The 21,601-nt window shown below is 37.1% G+C and overlaps 1 protein-coding gene across 1 annotated transcript in view; it reads left to right on the top strand.

Moving 5' to 3' along the window:
* LOC135091196 (solute carrier family 22 member 3-like) overlaps positions 1 to 21,601 on the top strand; it is a 101,603-nt gene that overhangs the window by 56,908 nt on the left and 23,094 nt on the right. The window contains exons 6-8 of the mRNA XM_063988641.1: positions 3,480 to 3,634; positions 5,779 to 5,947; positions 6,665 to 6,800. Of these exons, the coding sequence (XP_063844711.1) occupies positions 3,480 to 3,634; positions 5,779 to 5,947; positions 6,665 to 6,800 (460 nt within the window). The remainder of the gene's footprint in view (positions 1 to 3,479; positions 3,635 to 5,778; positions 5,948 to 6,664; positions 6,801 to 21,601) is intronic.

Consider the following 21,601-nt stretch of genomic DNA (forward strand, 5'->3'; position numbering starts at 1 on the left):
AGACTCTATCAAAAGCTTTTGATATGTCCAAGGCAACAGCAAAAGTTTCACCAAAATCTCTAAAAGAGGATGACCAAGACTCAGTAAGGAAAGCCAGAAGATCACCAGTAGAGCGGCCTTGACGGAACCCATACTGGCGATCAGATAGAAGGTTGTGAGGTGATAGATGTTTAAGAATCTTCCTGTTGAGGATAGATTCAAAAACTTTAGATAGGCAGGAAATTAAAGCAATAGGACGGTAGTTTGAGGGATTAGAACGGTCACACTTTTTAGGAACAGGTTGAATGTAGGCAAACTTCCAGCAAGAAGGAAAGGTAGATGTTGACAGACAGAGCTGAAAGAGTTTGACTAGGCAAGGTGCAAGCACGGAGGCACAGTTTCGGAGAACAATAGGAGTGACCCCATCAGGTCCATAAGCCTTCCGAGGGTTTAGGCCAGCGAGGACATGGAAAACATCATTGCGAAGAATTTTGATACATGGTATGAAGTAGTCAGAGGGTGAAGGAGAGGGAGGAACAAGCCCAGAATCATCCAAGGTAGAGTTTTTAGCAAAGGTTTGAGCAAAGAGTTCAGCTTTAGAAATAGATGTGATAGCAGTGGTGCCATCTGGTTGAAATAGAGGAGGGAAAGAAGAAGAAGAAGCAAAGTTATTGGAGATATTTTTGGCTAGATGCCAGAAATCACGAGGGGAGTTAGATCTTGAAAGGGTTTGACATTTTCTGTTAATGAAGGAGTTTTTGGCTAGTTGGAGAACAGACTTGGCATGGTTCCTGGCAGAAATATAAAGTGCATGAGATTCTGGTGATGGAAGGCTGAAGTACCTTCTGTGGGCCACCTCTCTATCATGTATAGCACGAGAACAAGCTGTGTTAAACCAAGGTTTAGAAGGTTTAGGACGAGAAAAAGAGTGAGGAATGTATGCCTCCATGCCAGACACTATCACCTCTGTTATGCGCTCAGCACACAAAGACGGGTCTCCGACACGGAAGCAGTAGTCATTCCAAGGAAAATCAGAAAAATACCTCCTCAGGTCCCCCCAACTAGCAGAGGCAAAACGCCAGAGACACCTTCGCTTAGGGGGATCCTGAGGAGGGATTGGAGTGATAGGAGAAGATAAAGATATGAGATTGTGATCGGAGGTGCCCAATCTTCAAGACGGTCAGGAATACGAGTAGGGTGTTGCACCAATTGCTCTAGGTCATGGAGGATAGCAAAGTTGTAGGCTAGTTCACCAGGATGGTCAGTGAAGGGAGAGGAAAGCCAAAGCTGGTGGTGAACATTGAAGTCTCAAAGAATGGAGATCTCTGCAAAAGGGAAGAGGGTCAGAATGTGCTTGACTTTGGAAGTTAAGTAGTCAAACAATTTGTTATAGTCAGAGGAGTTAGGTGAAAGGTATACAGCACAGATAAATTTAGTATGAGAGTGACTTTGTAGTCGTAGCCAGATGGTGGAAAACTCGGAAGATTCAAGAGCGTGGGCACTAGAATAGGTTAAGTCATTGCGCACATAAACGCAGCATCCAGCTTTGGATCGAAAATGACGATAGAGAAAGTAGGAGGGAACAGAAAAGGGGCTACTGTCAGTTGCCTCAAACACCTGAGTTTCACTGAGGAAAAGAAGATGAGGTTTAGAAGAGGAGAGGTTGTGTTCTACAGATTGAAAATTAGATCTTTAGACCGCGAATGTTGCAGAAGTTAATGAAGAAAAAGTTGACGGAGGTGTCAAGACACTTGGGGTCGTCGACAGAAAGGCAGTCCGACCTGGGGACATTTATGGTCCTCTCCCCAGATGGGGACTCCGAGGCTAGTGTAGGAGTCGCCATGATGATTTTAAAATTTTTGAGTGAAGGGTGTGTGTGTTATTAGGTGCTTGTAGTTTTGTGTGGAGGAAGAGAGTTGTCTCTAGAGGGCAGGCTGTGACTGCCCCCTTGTGTTGTGAGACACAAAGGGAAACGTTCAGTGAGGTCACAGCTGGGTTTAATGATAAGTTCACAGCACCCCCTGAACAGTGCTTTAGACCTCACTAGGAGTAATTATCGTTTCGGCAGGTGTCTATTGCCTCCACCTATATATATATATATATATATATATATATATATATATATATATATATATATATATATATATATATATATATATATATATATATATATATATATATATATATATATATATATCATTGAATGTGACAGCTAGTTGAGCATTTATTATTTTCTTAAGATATTTTCCTTATATCTTATGATTGTCTTATATTCTTTTTTAATTAGCTGTATGACTTCACCGAAGCTAGTCATTTTCGCTAGATCGCGATTTCGGGTCCTTGACCCTTCTTCAGTAGCGAAGATGGGGAGACGCCTGGTGTCTCCCCATCTTAGAAGCACTATATATAAAAGAGACAAACCCTACATTAAATCAACAATCCGAACACCTACAAGCATTACCAAGCGCGCGAAGACCCAGCTTGGATAGCAACCCAGCACAGCCCGCGACAGCCGTCAGCCAATCAGAGACCAGGACGCGCAGCGGGGTGATAAGCCTACCGGTATAAATACACCCCCGCAATCAGCTTGAGCCATTCTCTCCGACACCCTCAACACGGATAGACCTTCGCTTCTGAAGAAGGGTCAAGGACCCGAAATCGCGATCTAGCGAAAATGACTAGCTTCGGCGAAGTCATACAGCCAATTAAAAAAGAATATAAGACAATCATAAGATATAAGGAAAATATCTTAAGAAAAATAATAATTGCTCAACTAGCTATCACATTCAATGAGATATATATTAGAGAAAGACTCCTGCCCATATACACCCTTAATATATATATATATATATATATATATATATATATATATATATATATATATATATATATATATATATATATATATATATATATATATATATATATATATATATATATATATATATATATATATATATATATATATATATATATATATATATATATATATATATATATATATATATGCTCAATAGGGTTAATAAGCCATTAACGTTATTGGACAAGAGAATTTTTGACAATAAGGTTATTGATTGGGTTTGGTTAATGAGCAAGCCATTAACGTTAATGGCGTATGATACCTATTGACCACTATATATATATATATATATATATATATATATATATATATATATATATATATATATATATATATATATATATATATATATATATATATATATATATATATATATATATATATATATATATATATATATATATATATATATATATATATATATATTCAGTCTTTCATAAAGCGAATGAAACAGTTCTGACAATAACATACCGTAGTGTGGCCTGACGAGAGCGCACTCAGCGTTGTTTTCTGTAGTATGAATCATTAATATCAGATTACTGTCGCAGCACAACGATGTTGTTCTAATGTGGACGCTGATAATATATAATTCCATTAAATGTTTTCACAATGTAAGGTAACGATCTTCCTTCATTCGCAGGTTTGGAAGACTGATGGTGACTCGCGTCACGGCGATGATTGCTATCCCTTTGCATGTAATGTGCGCATTCTTCCCCTGGTATCCGGTGCTGCTAGTACTGCAGATGCTACTGGCTGTCTGCAACCGGTCCATATTACTTTCTGCTTTCAGCCTTGGTGAGCTACATATCTCTCTTTTCTCTCCTCTCCTTTCATCTTCGTAGTAGTATTTTCCATGTATTCGGTAGTCTTAACCCTCGGAGGGTTTATGGACCTGATGGGATCTCTTCTATTGTACTCCAAAACTGTGCCTCCGTGCTTGCACGTCGCCTAGTCAAACTCTTCCAACTGTCTATCAACATTTACCTTTCCTTCCAGCTAGAAGTTTGCCTAAACTGAGACTGTTCCTAAGAGGAGTGACCACTCTAATCCGTCAAACTACCACCCTATCGCTTTACCACTTCACAACCTTTTATCTGATCATCAGTATGTGTTTCGTCGAGGCAGCTCTACTTGTGATCTCCTGGCTTACCTTATCGAGTCTTGTTCATCCTCTTTTAGGGATTTCGATTAAACTTTAGCTGTTGCCTTAGATATATAAAAAGTTTTTGATAGTCTGACACAAAGCTTTGATCTCCAAACGACCCTCCTACGACCACTATTTTTTTTCTCTGTAATTTCATGTCAAGTTTCCTCTCTGGCCGTTCTATTCCTGTTGTTGTAGACGGTCACTGTTCTCCCAAATCTATTAACAGTTGTGTTCCTCATGGTTTTGTCCTGTCACCAGTATTCTTCAATGATCTAAACCAAACTCCTTGTCCTATTCACTCCTATGCACTTTACCACGTTATTTCAGACACGTCAGTGGCTTCCCTGCTCACACAGGGAAGCCACAATACACCTGACTTCTGATCCCTCTAAAATTTATGATTGGGGTAGAATAAAGTTAGTAATGTTAAATGCCTTTAAAACTCAATTCCTCCATCTGTCAACTTGACACAACCTTCCAGATAATTATCTCCTGATCTTCAGTGACACTCTTTTGTCTCCCTCTTCTACAATGAACATCCTTTCTCTGTTCTTTATTTATAATTTAAACTGGAAATTTCACATCTCATCTCTAGCTAAAACAGGTTTTATGAAGTTAGGCGTTCTGAGTCGTCTCCGCCAGTTTTTCTCACTCACACAGCTGCTATATCCGTCCATGTATGGGGTATGCTTCACACGTAGCAGGGGATTCCACTCATACCGCTATTTTGGACAGGATGGAATCAAAAGTTTTTCGTCTTATCAATTCCTTTCGTGTAAATGACTGCCTTTAGTCTCTCTCATCGTCGCAATATTGCATCTCGTGTTATCTTTTACTGTTATTTTTTCGGTAATTGCTCTTCTGATCTTGGTAACTGCATGCCTCCTCCCGCGGCCTTGTTGCACAAGACTTTCTACTTTCTCTCATCCCTATTCTCTCCACCTCTCTCATGCAAGAGTTATTTTCAATCATTCATCCCTTTCTCTGGTAAACTCTTGAACACCCTGCTACTTTCTCTCATCCCTATTCTCTCCACCTCTCTAATGCAAGAGTTATTTTCAATCATTCATCCCTTTCTCTGGTAGACTCTTGAACACCCTGCTTCTCTATTTTTTTCTTTCTTATGATAGGAATGTTTTCAAGAGGGAAGTTTCAGGACACTTATCCTTTATTTTTTTTATCAATTATTAGACGCTATGTATATTAAGCACATAAACTCAAAATTTAATAACTTAACATCAAGTTAACTGTATATTGTAAGATTATGTTTCGGAGCTCCGTTCTGATACCATTATCATTGCGTAGGAACTCAACTATTTCAGCCCCTCTCTCGTTGCCATACAAGCAAGGTGTGTGTAATACTTTTCAATTCTGGTTGATTCAGTGTGTAATATTAGTATCTTTATTGTTTTAGCTTGCATGTATTGCCATTATATGTGAATTTTATACAATCTCTACTTATTGTTTTATTGTTTTTTAACTTGAGGATGCCTGTAAAAAGAGACGACAAAAAAAAAAAAAGAAAACTCCGAAGTTTTCCTGCAAAACAATATATATATATATATATATATATATATATATATATATATATATATATATATATATATATATATATATATATATATATATATATATATTATATAAAATGCCAGATATTTTAGTAACATGACATGCAATGAATGCGTTTTATTTTTTTATGTTTATTTGTTTATTTTTATGTAACTAACTTATTTTGTTTTTTTACATTTTATTTATTTATTTATTATTTTTCTTTTTTTTTTGTTCTGGCCAGTCATGGAGAACATCCCTGCACGAAATCGAACCGCCGTTGGAATATATATGGCGATCCCCTACACATTGATGGTTGTGGGGTTGGCAGTGGCCGGATATTTTCTGACGGAGTGGCGTTTTATCTTCCTCACTGGCGGTCTGCCTACGTACTTCATGTTTCCACTTTCTTTGTAAGTCATAATCGCCAGTGCGTCATTTTGGCCAATCTCTGACTCACTATCAGCTTAATTAACGTTTCACATGTGCTTTTCTTGTATTTCGTAAGGTTTGACATTATTCTGTATAACAAGTTTTCTGAGCACTAAATTTTACATTAGGTAGTAGATTTCATGATTAATTTTTTTTTTTTTCAGGTAATAATTTTAGCCACAAAGTTTTGTTCAAGGTATTCAGAAATTATAAGTTACGAAAATCCTTTCTCTTCATGTAATAGAATAGCAAAAAAAAAAAAAAAAAGAGAAAAGAAAAAAGAAAGAAAAGAAAGAAAAGAAAAAAAATGGAACAAGAAAAAAAAAAGGCAAACTAAATCTCCACTCATGAAATAGTTAATTTTGCGAAAGACGCTAGCTTAATGGAGACTGTTTTAGGAAATGATGGCATGAAAATAGTTCAGTTATGTTTCATGAATAGAAAAATGAAAAGCATTCAAGGAGAGAGGATTGTTGTTTGATTATGTCAAGTAAATAAAATCTAGAAGTTATGCGTCTGTAGCATCTCATATATGATAAATGATGCAAAAATGTACAGCAATAGCATTAGCATGAGTTGACAAGGCAATTTCACGTTGCTTCATGAAACACCATTAATTCTTAGAAAAAAGAAAAATGTCACCATTTACTTCTGTGTTAATACCTCCCACGCTCCCGAGTCTCCATTTGTTTCGGTAGCATAGTGGAAGAATCACCTCGTTGGCTAGCCCAGAACGGTAAAGGGTTAAAAGCTGCCGACCAGTTAATGAAAGCAGCGTACCAGAACAGGATAGACCTTCCTCCTCATCTGATTACCAGCCTGGATAAGTTACAGGTACAGTACCGGCGTGAGAGTGGTTTTGCTGACTTATTTTTGTCAGTAAAGTTACTGTTTTGAAAAGTTTTAATTTAAGACATCTGTAACAAATTATTGTGATAATTACTTTCCGTATGAATAAAATTATTTGAGAAGCTTAATCTTATCAGGCTTTATTGCATATGAAATATATGTCGAATTGAGTATCAATGCGGTGTCGAAAATCATTCGCAAATATTTTTCCCTCAACTCTGTTCTATTTTATTATGTTTCTGCCTTGAAAACATTCAGATCATATATATATATATATATATATATATATATATATATATATATATATATATATATATATATATATATATATATATATATATATGTGTGTGTGTGTGTGTGTGTGTGTGTGTGTGTGTGTGTGTGTGTGTGATCGTGATCTTTATCTTGATGCTATAAGTGGTTTGGAATCGCTCCTAAGCCAGGCCTTTGGATCGGCAACTCCTGTAGAAGGGAAAAAAAGAGAAACGAACAGCATCCTCTACATTAATTGTTCCTACATCTGCCATCTCATTTCTGTCTCTGGCACACTTCACACATTCCACATGTTCCACCGTTTGATCTTCTCCCATGTAACACATCTGGCACACTATGCTGCGGGACTCAGACCACCTGTAACTCCTTGCATTCACATCCATACACTGTGTCCTCGCTCGGAAGAAATCACCGCCCAGGCTTCCATCATACCACCTTTCATACCTCGGGGCCTCTTTCTCCTTGTACCATTACAGGGTCTTCTATTTTTCCATCTAATTTTTTCCATTCATTCAGTCCAACACATTTCACTTATCTGTCTATCTCATTCTTCCATTTTTTCACATCCCATTCAGCTCCTACTCTGTCTCCTCTTGTTACCAGTCATTCACGCTCATTTTGATTCCTCCCAGCCATTCTCATCACTCACACAACTTGTAATCCATTCCTGTCTGTTATTCTCATGCACCTCTTCCTCCATTTGCTTCCACTTTCATTCCACAGGTACACCATGCTATTCTTGCATCATCCATTCTCTCAAGCCTAATCTTGTACCTAAGTGTGGTTTTTGTGAGTCATCCCTAAAGGTGCTCCATCCCATATCACCTCTCAAGGCTTCTACTGCTGTGTACTTTGCTGCACTCAGTGCCATCCTTGCTACCCTATTCTGGCCCACTTCTAACTTATCAATTTCACTCTCATTCCATGAGAGTGAAATTCCATTCCATGCACTTTCTCTTCATCCCACATTCGGTTGAATTCAGTCATTCTATCAGTCACTACCTCCCCACCATTCTTGTAGAACTCATACGGTATATCATCTGGACCTGCTGCCTTGCCATTCTTCTGTCGTCTCATACACCTCTCCACTTCCTTCCTTGTGATTCTTTCATCCAGTTCATCTGCATTCTTCCTTTCCAGTGTCACATATCTTTCTCTCACACTAAACACCTCACCTACTTCTTCCCAGAACCCTTTGATTGCCTTCCTGATTCCCTCCTTCTCTGTTATAACTACACCATCCACTTTCAGACTCTTCACACCAACACTGCCTGACATATTTTCACCTCTCATGAAGTTGTACCATTCACGGCCACCTTCCATACCTTTCTCCCTTAAAGACTGAATCACACTCCTTTCACTCTTCACTTTAGCATTCATTGTCATTCGTCTTGTCAACCGCTGATGCTTCACATACACTGCACATACATTCTGATACTCATTCTGTCTCATTGCTTTCATGCCTCTTTTTCCTCAGCCATCTACACTGTCTACTCATTCTCTTTCGCTCCTTCCTAGCCGCTCTGATTTCATCATTCCACCATGGTTTACATACATTCTTTCTTCAGCCTACTCTCGCAAACCCTATCTGGTTCTCAGCAGCATTCCTCATATCCTCAACCAGTTTCTCATTCAGATGCTCCACATCATGCACACTTTCATCATCCCAGCTTCTCTCACTCAGATCAACCTGAAAGTTCTCCCACCCTACATCTCTCAGTCTCCACTTCTTTTCTTACTTGCCGCTTCCACTTCATTCCTACCCTGCATCAAGCAATCCACAACCAGCATGTTGTGATCAGACACAATATCAACCAAAACATCCTCATCTATCCACATATGTGACAGAATTTCATGCATTCTTCCATTTACCAACAAGAAGTCAATTGCCGATTCCTGCATATATATATATATATATATATATATATATATATATATATATATATATATATATATATATATATATATATATATATATATATATATATATATATATATATATATATATATATATATATATATATATATATATATATATATATATATATATATATATATATATATATTTTGTTACCGTGCTGGATTCATGGAGCCCTGTGTGTCTCCTGAAGTATTGCAGTGTAGGGTATGGGTAGGAACACACAATGTAACGTAGGTCCTTATATTACAAAGAAGAGATATAAGGGCCAGGCTACAAGAGGTGTGACTTCCTATCTCTTCACAGGCAAACCAGCAGACACTGAGAGCGGCAACGCGAGAAAAATGAGTGTTGCCCACTGAGGCTACATGCACATGTATGTGCCGCTATCTCTTAAATAGCAAGAAATATCATTCACTATCTTACAGTTATGACCACATATTTCATCCCTCTCACAGCTGTCGCTGACTTGGTTAGCTTCCCCAGACTACCACCTATTGTGGGCACCAACTACCGGTTTACAGGGTCCTTCTGAGTTCCTATACCCTTAAACAGACGCTTGCAAAACTAGGTTCGGCCACTCTCACGGGTGCCACTACCTTGGATCAAACTCTTCAAATTACCAACTGTGTAGCTTAGTGCAGGGGTCAAAGTCACTTTCATAGGGTCCTTATGGTCGTCCGTGATGATTTAAGCAAATGAGATTGCAAACCTGCTTCTCCTCCAACAGCTAAGCAGCTCCCACTGCTAAACAGCTCCAATCAGCTGAGAAAGAATTGCAAGCCACGTTCCAGGAAGTACAGCTATGACAAGTGACAAACACATATAAGGATTGTAATAATCTCTGAAATTCCGCCCTCACAGAAACAGTAAACAAAATCTACCCACGCTCATAGAATATCACATCTCCTACTGGACAATACCGTATACAGTTTCTTGGAAGACACCACTGCCACCCAGGAATGATGTGGTCTGAAGAAATAGACACTACTGCACAGCAGAGACACTATTATTCTCTAGATCCAGAGGTCTTAACAGAACTCTGAAACCCAGTAGCTTTTACAAAACAACAAATACTAGAGATATGAGAACAAGCAGCCTACAGAAAAAGGAGAGAGTCAGCCAACCACTCTCCAATACGCCAAAACCAGCCTCGTAACCGGTGAATCGGAGCACCAAGGTATTTTGTTCGCTTTAAGAGGCACAGCAATCATAGGCAGGTGTCTGGAGATTCCTGTCTCCCACCTTTTACACTATATAATACGATTTTTTCTTTGACAAACAAGTGTTATTTTCCAACTCTTTTCATTGCAAAACAATAAGAAATGTCCATTATTCCTGTCAAACTTTGCTTTTGTGGCTTTTAGAATGATTTTTTGTCCCAGAATAGCAAAATTTCACCATTTTCACTATTTTTAGAGAAAATTCCAATGACAAAAAATTATTATAAAACTTCTTAAACTAATTTCTAGGATAAAAAAAAAGAGCATTTTTTTTCTTGATTTGCATGAATACAACAAATCACTTTCACGTATGAGCCCCCAAATGTAGTTTCCCATCATGTTTTCATGTTTCAAAGTTCATTATACCTTGGTGAAAGTATTCCCCTTGTCCCATTGAATATGCTCCCACATTCTTCTTGAAGTTGTCAAGGTGAGCATGTAGGATATGGAACTTCATGAACATTCTGCAGCCCATCTCACCATAGCTTCTAAAGCTTCTCACTAAAGCTTCAACCAGTTCCATATAGTTATCAGCGTTGTTGTTGCCAAGAAAGCCCTGTACTACAGCAATGAAACATTCCCAAGCTTTTTTTCTCCTTTTCTGTGAGGTTCTGTAGAAATTCTGAGCACTCCATAGTGTTCCTTACTTGTGGTCCAGTGAAGATACAAGTTTTCACCTTTGCCTCTGAAAGCTTAGGAAAGAAGTCTTGAAGATATCTGAAGGCAGCAGACTTCTTATCAAGAGCTGTAACAAACTGCTTTATAAGACCTAGTTTGATGTGTAGTGGAGGAAACGAAACCTTTTGAGGATTCAGCAATGGTTCATATTTGATATTGTATTTCACCTCTTGTGATGTGTCTTCTCAGGAAGCCAAAACAAAACTAATTGGTGGTCTGCAAATCCCTACTTTTATATTGTCAAGCAGTAATCTATATTATTCTTAGTCTTTCTAGAATGTGTTACATAATGTTCTCAATCTTTCTAGAATATTCTTGAACCTACTTTAGAATATTCTGAATCATCCTAGAAAATTCTTGTAGATTCTAGAAAATTCTTGATATTTCTATATATGTCTACTGCATTGTAGAAGGTTCTAGAATATTCTGGAAATGTTTACATTGAACAGAATGTTCTAAAGTGTTCTAGAAACTTTTAAAAGTATCTGGTAGAACATTCTGGAAGATTCAAGATTTCTGAAATGTAAGCAAATTCTTCTAAATATGATAAATTTCTTTTTGGATCTGGTTAGTTCAAGAATGATCTCATTAAAATTAAAATTATTTAGAACAATATATATTTAGTTAGTTCAAGAATGATCTCATTAAAATTAAAATTATTTAGAACAATTTACATTTTTTTCTTTCATTGTTTTAACTTATTTGCAACATTTCAAAAGCAATTAGATAAGCAATTGAGATCTTGCAAAGGTCTTTATCTGACATAGAAACTAATAGTAACTTATACTATAATGAAATAAAGCAAAAATGTAAATTCATTGTTCTAAAGACAAAAGCAAAGTTTTAGGATCAAATAACTTTATATATATATATATATATATATATATATATATATATATATATATATATATATATATATATATATATATATATATATATATATATATATATATATATATATATATATATATATATATATATATATATATATATATATATATATATATATATATATATATATATATATATATATATATATATATATATATATATATATATATATATATATATATATATTTTTCGTTTAGATGGAAATACGTGGAAAATTATGGTTTGGGGTCAAGGACAAGACAAAAGTGAAATTTTTCTACATAGTGTTATCAGGAGAGGCGTCCTGTGGTAACTTGCTTAAGTTATAGTTAATCAAATATAAGCCCAATAAGATATATTCCCCTTGTAGTTTCCAAGCCTCCCGCTGCTTCCCCACGCGCGTCTCTTTCCTAAGCTGTCTGGGCAACGACTGAGCATGGCAAAACGATCCCACTACTTGTCACAGGAAATGACTCATGCAAGAGAAGATGGGAAGAAATGAGTGTGTAACCCCACCCTGCCCGCCCACTCGCTCGCTCATGCTAACTTGCAGAATAAGGACGGTTATCTTTCAAAAATAATTGTGGTCAAACTATAGGTGTTGGATGCAATCTGATTACTCTATAAGTAGGGTAAACTCCTTCACTATATGAAAAATTAACAAGAAACAAGTAAAATCAAATGATGAAGGAGAGCGACCGTTTGCTGAGAATTTTACAATAAACTCCATAGGGAACTGCCAGGCATTCATTGCACATCTGGCACCTCTTGTTTTTGTCCTCCTCTCATCTCTTTAGCTCCCTCACCACCTTTCATCTTTCTCCTCATTTTTTCTTCTTCGTTATCTATGCAACACATTATATATATATATATATATATATATATATATATATATATATATATATATATATATATATATATATATATATATATATATATATATATATATATATATATATATATATATATATATATATATATATATATATATATATATATATATATATATATATATATATTAACATTTAACACAACAACGTATACACAAACAAGCTGCACAAAGACCAAAAACGAGGGTCCACCGACCGCTCCCAGATACTAGACACTGGGCTCACAGAGTCGAGGAATCACGCTGTAATATATCAAGTGCGTTAGTCCTCGGAAGTATCAGTAGGGGCATACTTTGGTAAACTACTCAATTACCCCTAAATAGCAACTAGCTGCTCTCATGGGGTATGGACGGTGACTGAACCTGAAAATGCAATCTCGTGCTGATCACAAGGATATAGATCATGCCAGAAGGGAGAGGGGGGAAGAGGGATACACACCCTGCCTGCCGCCTCACTTCATTTAGGCTAGCTTATACAAATAAAATGGTGGTCTTCAGAAAATAGTTGGGATTAAACTATGGGGCTGGAGGTATTCTGAGTAATTTAAAAGTAAGGGGAACTCTTCAACTAAACAATGTGTGCAACACAAAATGGAAAACCTACATGAAATAAGAAAAATCAAATTAGGCAGAAGGGTGACTATGTACGAAATATTTTACAGTAAGTTCGGGCGGGCAATCAGGCAGTTACCGCGCAGCGTACATCTGCGTCTACATCACTCATTCCCGTTAACTTTCTTTCACTCTCTCTCTTTCCTCCTCCAACCTCCTTCCTTCCTTCATATCATCTTTCTTCTCACTTCCTTTTTTCACTATTTACAACCTACACACACACACACACACACACACATATATATATATATATATATATATATATATATATATATATATATATATATATATATATATATATATATATATATATATATATATATATATATATATATATATATATATATATATATATATACTAAATTTATCTGTGCTGTATACCTCTCTCCTAACTCCTCTGACTATAAAAAATTCTTTGACTACTTAACTTCCAAAGTGGAGCACATTCTGACCCTCTTCCCTTTTGCAGAGATCTCCATTCTTGGAGACTTCAATGTTCACCACCAGCTTTGGCTTTCCTCTCCCTTCACTGACCATCCTGGTGAACTAGCCTACAACTTTCCTATCCTCCATGACCTAGAGCAATTGGTGCAACACCCTACTCGTATTCCTGACCGTCTTGGAGATACGCCCAACATTCTTGACCTTTTTCTGACCTCTAATCCTTCTGCTTATGCTGTCACCCTTTCTTCTCCGTTGGGCTCCTCCGATCACAATCTCATATCTTTATCTTGTCCTATCACTCCAATCCCTCCTCAGGATCGCCCTAAGCGAAGGTGCCTCTGGCGTTTTGCCTCTGCTAGTTGGGGGGACCTGAGGAGGTATTTTGCTGATTTTCCTTGGAATAACTACTGCTTCCGTGTCAGAGACCCGTCTTTGTGTGCTGAGCGCATAACAGAGGTGATAGTGTCTGGCATGGAGGCGTACATTCCTCACTCTTTTTCTCGTCCTAAACCTTCTAAACCTTGGTTTAACACAGCTTGTTCTCGTGCTATACATGATAGAGAGGTGGCCCACAAAAGGTACTTAAGCTTTCCTTCACCAGAATCTCATGCACTTTATATTTCTGCCCGGAACCATGCCAAGTCTGTTCTCCAACTAGCCAAAAACTCCTTCATTAACAGAAAATGTCAAAACCTTTCAAGATCTAACTCCCCTCGTGATTTCTGGCATCTAGCCAAAAATATCTCCAATAACTTTGCTTCTTCTTCTTTCCCTCCTCTACTTCAACCAGATGGCACCACTGCTATCACATCTATTTCTAAAGCTGAACTCTTTGCTCAAACCTTTGCTAAAAACTCTACCTTGGACGATTCTGGGCTTGTTCCTCCCTCTCCTCCACCCTCTGACTACTTCATGCCACGTATTAAAATTCTTCGTAATGATGTTTTCCATGCCCTCGCTGGCCTAAACCCTCGGAAGGCTTATGGACCTGATGGGGTCCCTCCTATTGTTCTCCGAAACTGTGCCTCCGTGCTTGCACCTTGCCTAGTCAAACTCTTTCAGCTCTGTCTGTCAGCATCTACCTTTCCTTCTTGCTGGAAGTTTGCCTACATTCAACCTGTTCTTAAAAAGGGTGACTGCTCTAATCCCTCAAACTACCGTCCTATTGCTTTAATTTCCTGCTTATCTAAAGTTTTTGAATCTATCCTCAACAGGAAGATTCTTAAACATCTATCACTTCACAACCTTTTATCTGATCGCCAGTATGGGTTCCGTCAAGGCCGCTCTACTGATGATCTTCTGGCTTTCCTTACTGAGTCTTGGTCATCCTCTTTTAGAGATTTTGGTGAAACTTTTGCTGTTGCCTTGGACATATCAAAAGCTTTTGATAGAGTCTGGCACAAAGCTTTGATTTCCAAACTACCCTCCTACGGTTTCTATCCTTCTCTCTGTAACTTCATCTCAAGTTTCCTTTCTGACCGTTCTATTGCTGCTGTGGTAGACGGTCACTGTTCTTCTCCTAAATCTATTAACAGTGGTGTTCCTCAGGGTTCTGTCCTGTCACCTACTCTCTTCTTATTATTCATTAATGATCTTCTAAACCAAACTTCTTGTCCTATCCACTCCTATGCTGATGATACCACCCTGCACTTTTCCACGTCTTTTCATAGACGTCCAACCCTTCAGGAGGTAAACATATCACGCAGGGAAGCCACAGAACGCCTGACTTCTGATCTTTCTAAAATTTCTGATTGGGGCAGAGCAAATTTGGTATTGTTCAATGCCTCAAAAACTCAATTCCTACATCTATCAACTCGACACAATCTTCCAGACAACTATCCCCTCTTCTTCAATGGCACTCAACTGTCCCCCTCTTCTACACTGAACATCCTCGGTCTGTCCTTTACTTATAATCTGAACTGGAAACTTGACATCTCATCTCTAGCTAAAACAGCTTCTATGAAGTTAGGTGTTCTGAGACGTCTCCGCCAGTTTTTCTCACCCCCCCCAGCTGCTAACTCTGTACAAGGGCCTTATCCGTCCATGTATGGAGTATGCTTCACATGTCTGGGGGGGGTTCCACTCATACTGCTGTTCTAGACAGGGTGGAATCAAAAGCTTTTCGTCTCATCAACTCCTCTCCTCTAACTGACTGTCTTCAGCCCCTCTCTCACCGCCGCAGTGTTGCATATCTAGCTGTCTTCTACCGCTATTTTCATGCCAACTGCTCTTCTGATCTTGCTAACTGCATGCCTCCCCTCCTCCCGCGGCCTCGCTGCACAAGACTTTCTTCTTTCTCTCACTCCTATTCTGTCCACCTCTCTAACGCAAGAGTTAACCAGTATTCTCAATCATTCATCCCTTTCTCTGGTAAACTCTGGAACTCCTTGCCTGCTTCTGTATTTCCACCTTCCTATGACTTGAATTCCTTCAAGAGGGAGGTTTCAAGACACTTATCCACCAATTTTTGACCACTGCTTTGACCCTTTTAAGGGACTGGCATTTCAGTGGGCATTTTTTTTTATTAGATTTTTGTTGCCCTTGGCCAGTATCCTTCCTACATAAAAAAAAAAAAAAAAAAAAAAAAAAAAAAAAAAAAATATATATATATATATACGAGTATATATCTCGTATATATATATATATATATATATATATATATATATATATATATATATATATATATATATATATATATATATATATATATATATATATATATATATATATATATATATATATATATATATATATATATATATATATATATATATATATATATATATCTATCTATCTATCTATCTATTATATATATATATATATATATATATATATATATATATATATATATATATATATATATATATATATATATATATATATATATATATATATATATATATATTGATGCAGTACTTTGATATTATTCTTGTCTTCTCACTAATATTTTGTTTTAAATCGGTGTAGCCCGATGTTACATAACAAGGTAACTGAAAATATCTTAAATGTAAATAAATATGGGCAAGCAGAAAGAGAACTTTAGAAGCTTAATAATAAGCTGCTCGCCAAGGAGAAGTAAACGGTGGCGCACGCCACGGAGAAGAACCTTGCCAGGGTCGACTTAGTAAACTTTGGGACTCTATGCTTTAGTTTCTGTAGTTTAGTTCCCCCCCCCCCCTCTCTCTCTCTCTCTCTCTCTCTCTCTCTCTCTCTCTTACGATTTGACTAGCTTGAGGAGTGGAGTATTAGTACACTTCTAGAAAGAAATTGGATAATGCATTTCAAAATTTTTATTTTTTATTTATTTATTTATTTTAATCTTCCGGTTTCCCTAGTCTAACAGGGCTATAACGGTGCCTAACAGATACAAAATTGATTAATATAATTTTATGCGTACGATAATTAAATTTCGTATTTAATAACAAAAATATATAAAAATTTCTTCGTACCATCTGCAATATATGTCTATCTATCTATCTGTCTATCTATCTCTCTCTCTCTCTCTCTCTCTCTCTCTCTCTCTCTCTCTCTCTCTCTCTCTCTCTCTCTCTCTCTCTATATATATATATATATATATATATATATATATATATATATATAAAATTCAAACTTTAAATTCTACTTGTGTCACTGATCTACCCATGATAATGAAAAAAAAAAAAAAAAAAAAAAAGAAACTCCACACTTATAGGACAGTTTTTTCAGATATATTTTTAAAGGGAAATATCCGATATTCTCTAATCAGCCTCACACCCCTTATTTTTATCCTCTTAAATTTTCGCAGGTTGCAGTAGCATTCCAACTAAACAATAAATCCACAGTACATACCACACAGTATCATATGCTTTAATAAACGCAATATACTTATGCTTTACATTTTCCAGGTATTTTCACACATCCCGAAACATATTCCAAACATACAATGAAAACAACTTTCTTAAGGGATTCTTATTTATCTGCCATTGAAGGTAAATATGTAAATATCATTGTATATATACTTGTACATCAAAGAAAGGTAGAAAAAGATGAGGTTAATTAAAAATATTGTAGAATGAGACCTCAGATCAGAGAATAATGAAGTAAGGCAGCAAGCAGTAGAAGGAGATATGTGGACGAGGAAAGGAATGCATTTTGGAAAGAGGTTGGTAATCCTCTTTTGCTTTAGTGCAAAGATGTTAGAAAGAGGAAAAAAAAAAAAAAACAGGGAAAACATTTGATTAATGAGGATGATGGGGAGAAGGAGGAAGAGGAGGAGGAGGAGGAGGAGGAGGAGGAGGAGGAGGAGGAGGAGGAGGAGGAGGAGGAGAAGGAGGAAGAGGAGGAATACAAAGGAATACAAAGGGAAGCTAAACAGCAACAGAACGTTCGGTCCTTGCAAGGCTGTTTGGTTACTACTTCTAACTAGCTATAGGGAAGAGAGACGGCAGCACAGCAGAAGGTTCTTCCCCACCCCACCACTCCCTACAGCTTGCGTTGGCATGGAAATAGTTGGGGAAAGTACCATGCAGTATGGAAAAACTTACATAGACTTTTCATAGGAAAGGATGAAAGGAAGTTCTACTATTCACCCTACGGTGAACTTTATACGCCTAACTGAAAATGAACACAATTTATAATAAAATTATTTTCTGTAAGATAAAAGTTTATTAGTGAATTTAGTAATTATTCGGACAAGAAGAGAGCTTGTTGGGGATTAGCTTCTATATATGTCTATTTTATTTTTGAATGATTCAGTAGAAGAACTGGTGTTTACGGTTTCTGCAGGAAGTTTATTCTATATATTTACTGTGCGATTAAAGAAAAAAGTGCTTGGCCTCGAGGGATTTTAAACGTTTGGGTATAATCTTGAATTCGTTATTTCTTGTTAGATTAGAATCATCAATGCTAAAATATTTATTTGCATCAAGGTTACTATATCCTTTAAAAATTTTGATTAGGTCTCCTCTTATCCTGCGCTTTGTTAAGTTAAATAAGTTTAGTTCTTCCAGTCGGTCCTCATACGGCTTATTACGCAATCTTGGAATCATCATAGTGACGCTACACTGTATCTTTTCTAGTTTTCCAATGTCTTTTTAGTAATATGGTGACAAGAACTGTACACAGTATTCTAGATAAGGGGACACCAGTGAATTATGTAAGGCAACTATAACCTTTTCTGATTTAAATTCAAAGGTTCTTCCAATGAACCCTACTAATTTATTTGCTGTCTTTATTTTTTCTGTGCAGTGTTGACTCGGCTTTAGGTCTTTTGACACAAAGACACCAAGATCTTTCTCTCTTTGAGCGCTTGACAGTGGCATATCTCTTTTGAACATTGTTGTTTTCGATACGCAGAATTTTACACTTTTCTATATTGAATCCCATCTGCCATTTTTCTGCTCAGCTTGTTAGTTTACTGAGGTCACACTGCAGTTCCTGCCATTGTGACACAGACGTTACTTTACTTGTTATTTTGGTGTAGTCTGCAAATTGACTTATTTTGCAATTGATCCCTTTATCAATATAATTAATGTATATTATAAAAAGTACTGGTCCTAATACAGAGCCTTGAGGAACGCCACTATTTACCTTATGCCAATCTGACTCTTTTCCATTAATTACAACACGCTGTTTTCTGTCAGAGCCAGTCTCTCAGCCATTTCAGGGTGTTTCCGGCTATGCCGCGAGCTTTTACTTTAATGATGAGTCTCTTACGAGGAACAGTGTCAAAAGCTTTCTGGAAATCAAGGTAGATAATATAAACTGCTTTTTTCTCATTATACGAGTTAAATGTTTCATAAATGGAGTCTAGTAAGTTTATCATGCAGGACACCGTGTTACGAATATTTTTAAGATTTAATTTTCTTCTAAATATTTAACAACCTTCTCTCTGATTATTGTTTCCATCAGTTTGCACACTACTGAAGTTAGTCTGATCGGTCTGTAATTGGCTGGGAGAGATTTATTTCTTTTTTTTTTAAGATTGGCATGGCATTTGCTAGTTTCCACTCGTGGGAGACTATCCGCTAGTAAAGTTTTATTGAATAATATCGTAAGCTGTTTCACGAGTTCATTTCTTGCTTCTTTAAGAAGTCTGGCTCGGCTATTTTGTTTGCTTTCATGTTCTTCGTGACTGAAAGGATTTCATTTTCTGTGATAGTGAAGTCTGGCAGCATGGTGCCTCGTGACAGAGGCGCGGGGGTCGGCAGGCTGCCCTGAACGGTCGTGAAGACTGTTGAAAAGTACTCGTTTAGGGTGTTCACAATGTCTGTTTCGTTTTCTATTTGTTTGCCATTTTATGTTACTAGTGGACCATTCGTTGATGTTAAAACCCCTTTAGTTTTTAAATAGCTGTAAAATTCTTTTGGATTCGTTTTACAGGAGTTCGCGATCTGAGCTTCAACAAATTTTTTTGCTGTATTTGACCAGTTTATATCTTTTTACCCAATCTGTCATGCTCTAGTTTATGATTATTATTTTGTGTTGATTTGTATTTGTGGTACACTTTTTTTCTTAGCCAAATGACAACATCTGATTTCATTATTCCACCATTTCGGTTTAGTGTTCTTTATCTTCCGTCTGTTTCGTACCGGTAGACACAAATTCGCCGTTTCATTTAACTTTTTAGCGAACACTTCCCATGCTTTGTTAATGTCTGGTGTTCCCAGCAGTTATTCCAGTCTATGGATGCAGGCTGCATGCGAAATGTCTCAAAATTAGCACACCAATAGTCTGGCACTTTTCTTTACTTTCGCTTACTTTAGCTTTGTCAAAATTGATAGTGAAAAGTAAGCTACGATGATCGCTGGAACTAAGTTCTGGTCCAATTTTTACGTCCTTTGCTGATTCTTCTTCAGTTGTTAAAACAATATCTAGGATATTGTTACTTCTCGTCGGATGCATGATGTGTTGGTGGAGGGAGCTGTCAAGCGTGAGTAGTCAGTGGTTCACCCCACCTTATGACTGGATGATTAAAGACTCCCATAATTATGCAATTATTTACGCAGCAAATGTCTGCGATTAGATCATAAAGTTTTTCGTCTGTAGCGGGCGACTGGGCTGGAGGACGATAGACGAGACCTAATGTTATTTTACGAGATTTATTTTCTACCTGGATAAAAGTGATATCTGTATTAGCAATGATTGAGGTTGGCAGTAAACGAGGGTGAAGATTACATTTTTACGTAAAACATAACACCGTCTCCTGCACGGTGAGTTCTCTAGCAGCTAAAAATAGTGTAGCCAGGGTGTGAGTACTCGGCCAAATAATCTTTGCTTTATGACTTTATCCATGTTTCCGTGGCGCTTATGATGTTGTAGTTTTCAGGATAAATAAGAGCTTGCAGCTCATTAAATTTATTTCATAAACTACGGACACTGAATTAACAAGCTCTGATCTTGTCTGAACCTGTGGATGAACTCATTGTGTTATTGTTTACGACGCTGGTCCTGTTTCTGCCGCCCGCGCGGCAGGAGGAGGAGGAGGAGGAGGAGGAGGAGGAGGAGGAGGAGGAGGAGGAGGAGGAGGAGGAGGAGATGAAGAAGAACAAAAGAACAAGATCAAGAACAAGAACAAAACGAAAGCGAAAAAAAAAACGTCCGAAGGAAAGTTCATCGAAAAATAAATAAAAATGATGAATAGGAAGGTTATGAAATGACAAGGAGAGTTGATGAAAGATTGAAAGACGGCTGAGGTATGGAATATAGCAGAACTTTAGTGAAAATAATCAAGTGAACCAATATTTTGAGTGAAGAGGTGGTGGTTGGTATAAAGTAGACATATTGTGATCAAAACCATCATCATACATCATCATCATCATCATCATCATCAGCAGCAGCAGCAATAACAACGACAACAATAACAACAGCAACAACAACAACAACAACAACAACAACAACA

This window comes from Scylla paramamosain, chromosome 37, assembly GCF_035594125.1.
Source record: "Scylla paramamosain isolate STU-SP2022 chromosome 37, ASM3559412v1, whole genome shotgun sequence".
NCBI classification, from domain to species: Eukaryota; Metazoa; Arthropoda; class Malacostraca; order Decapoda; family Portunidae; genus Scylla; species Scylla paramamosain.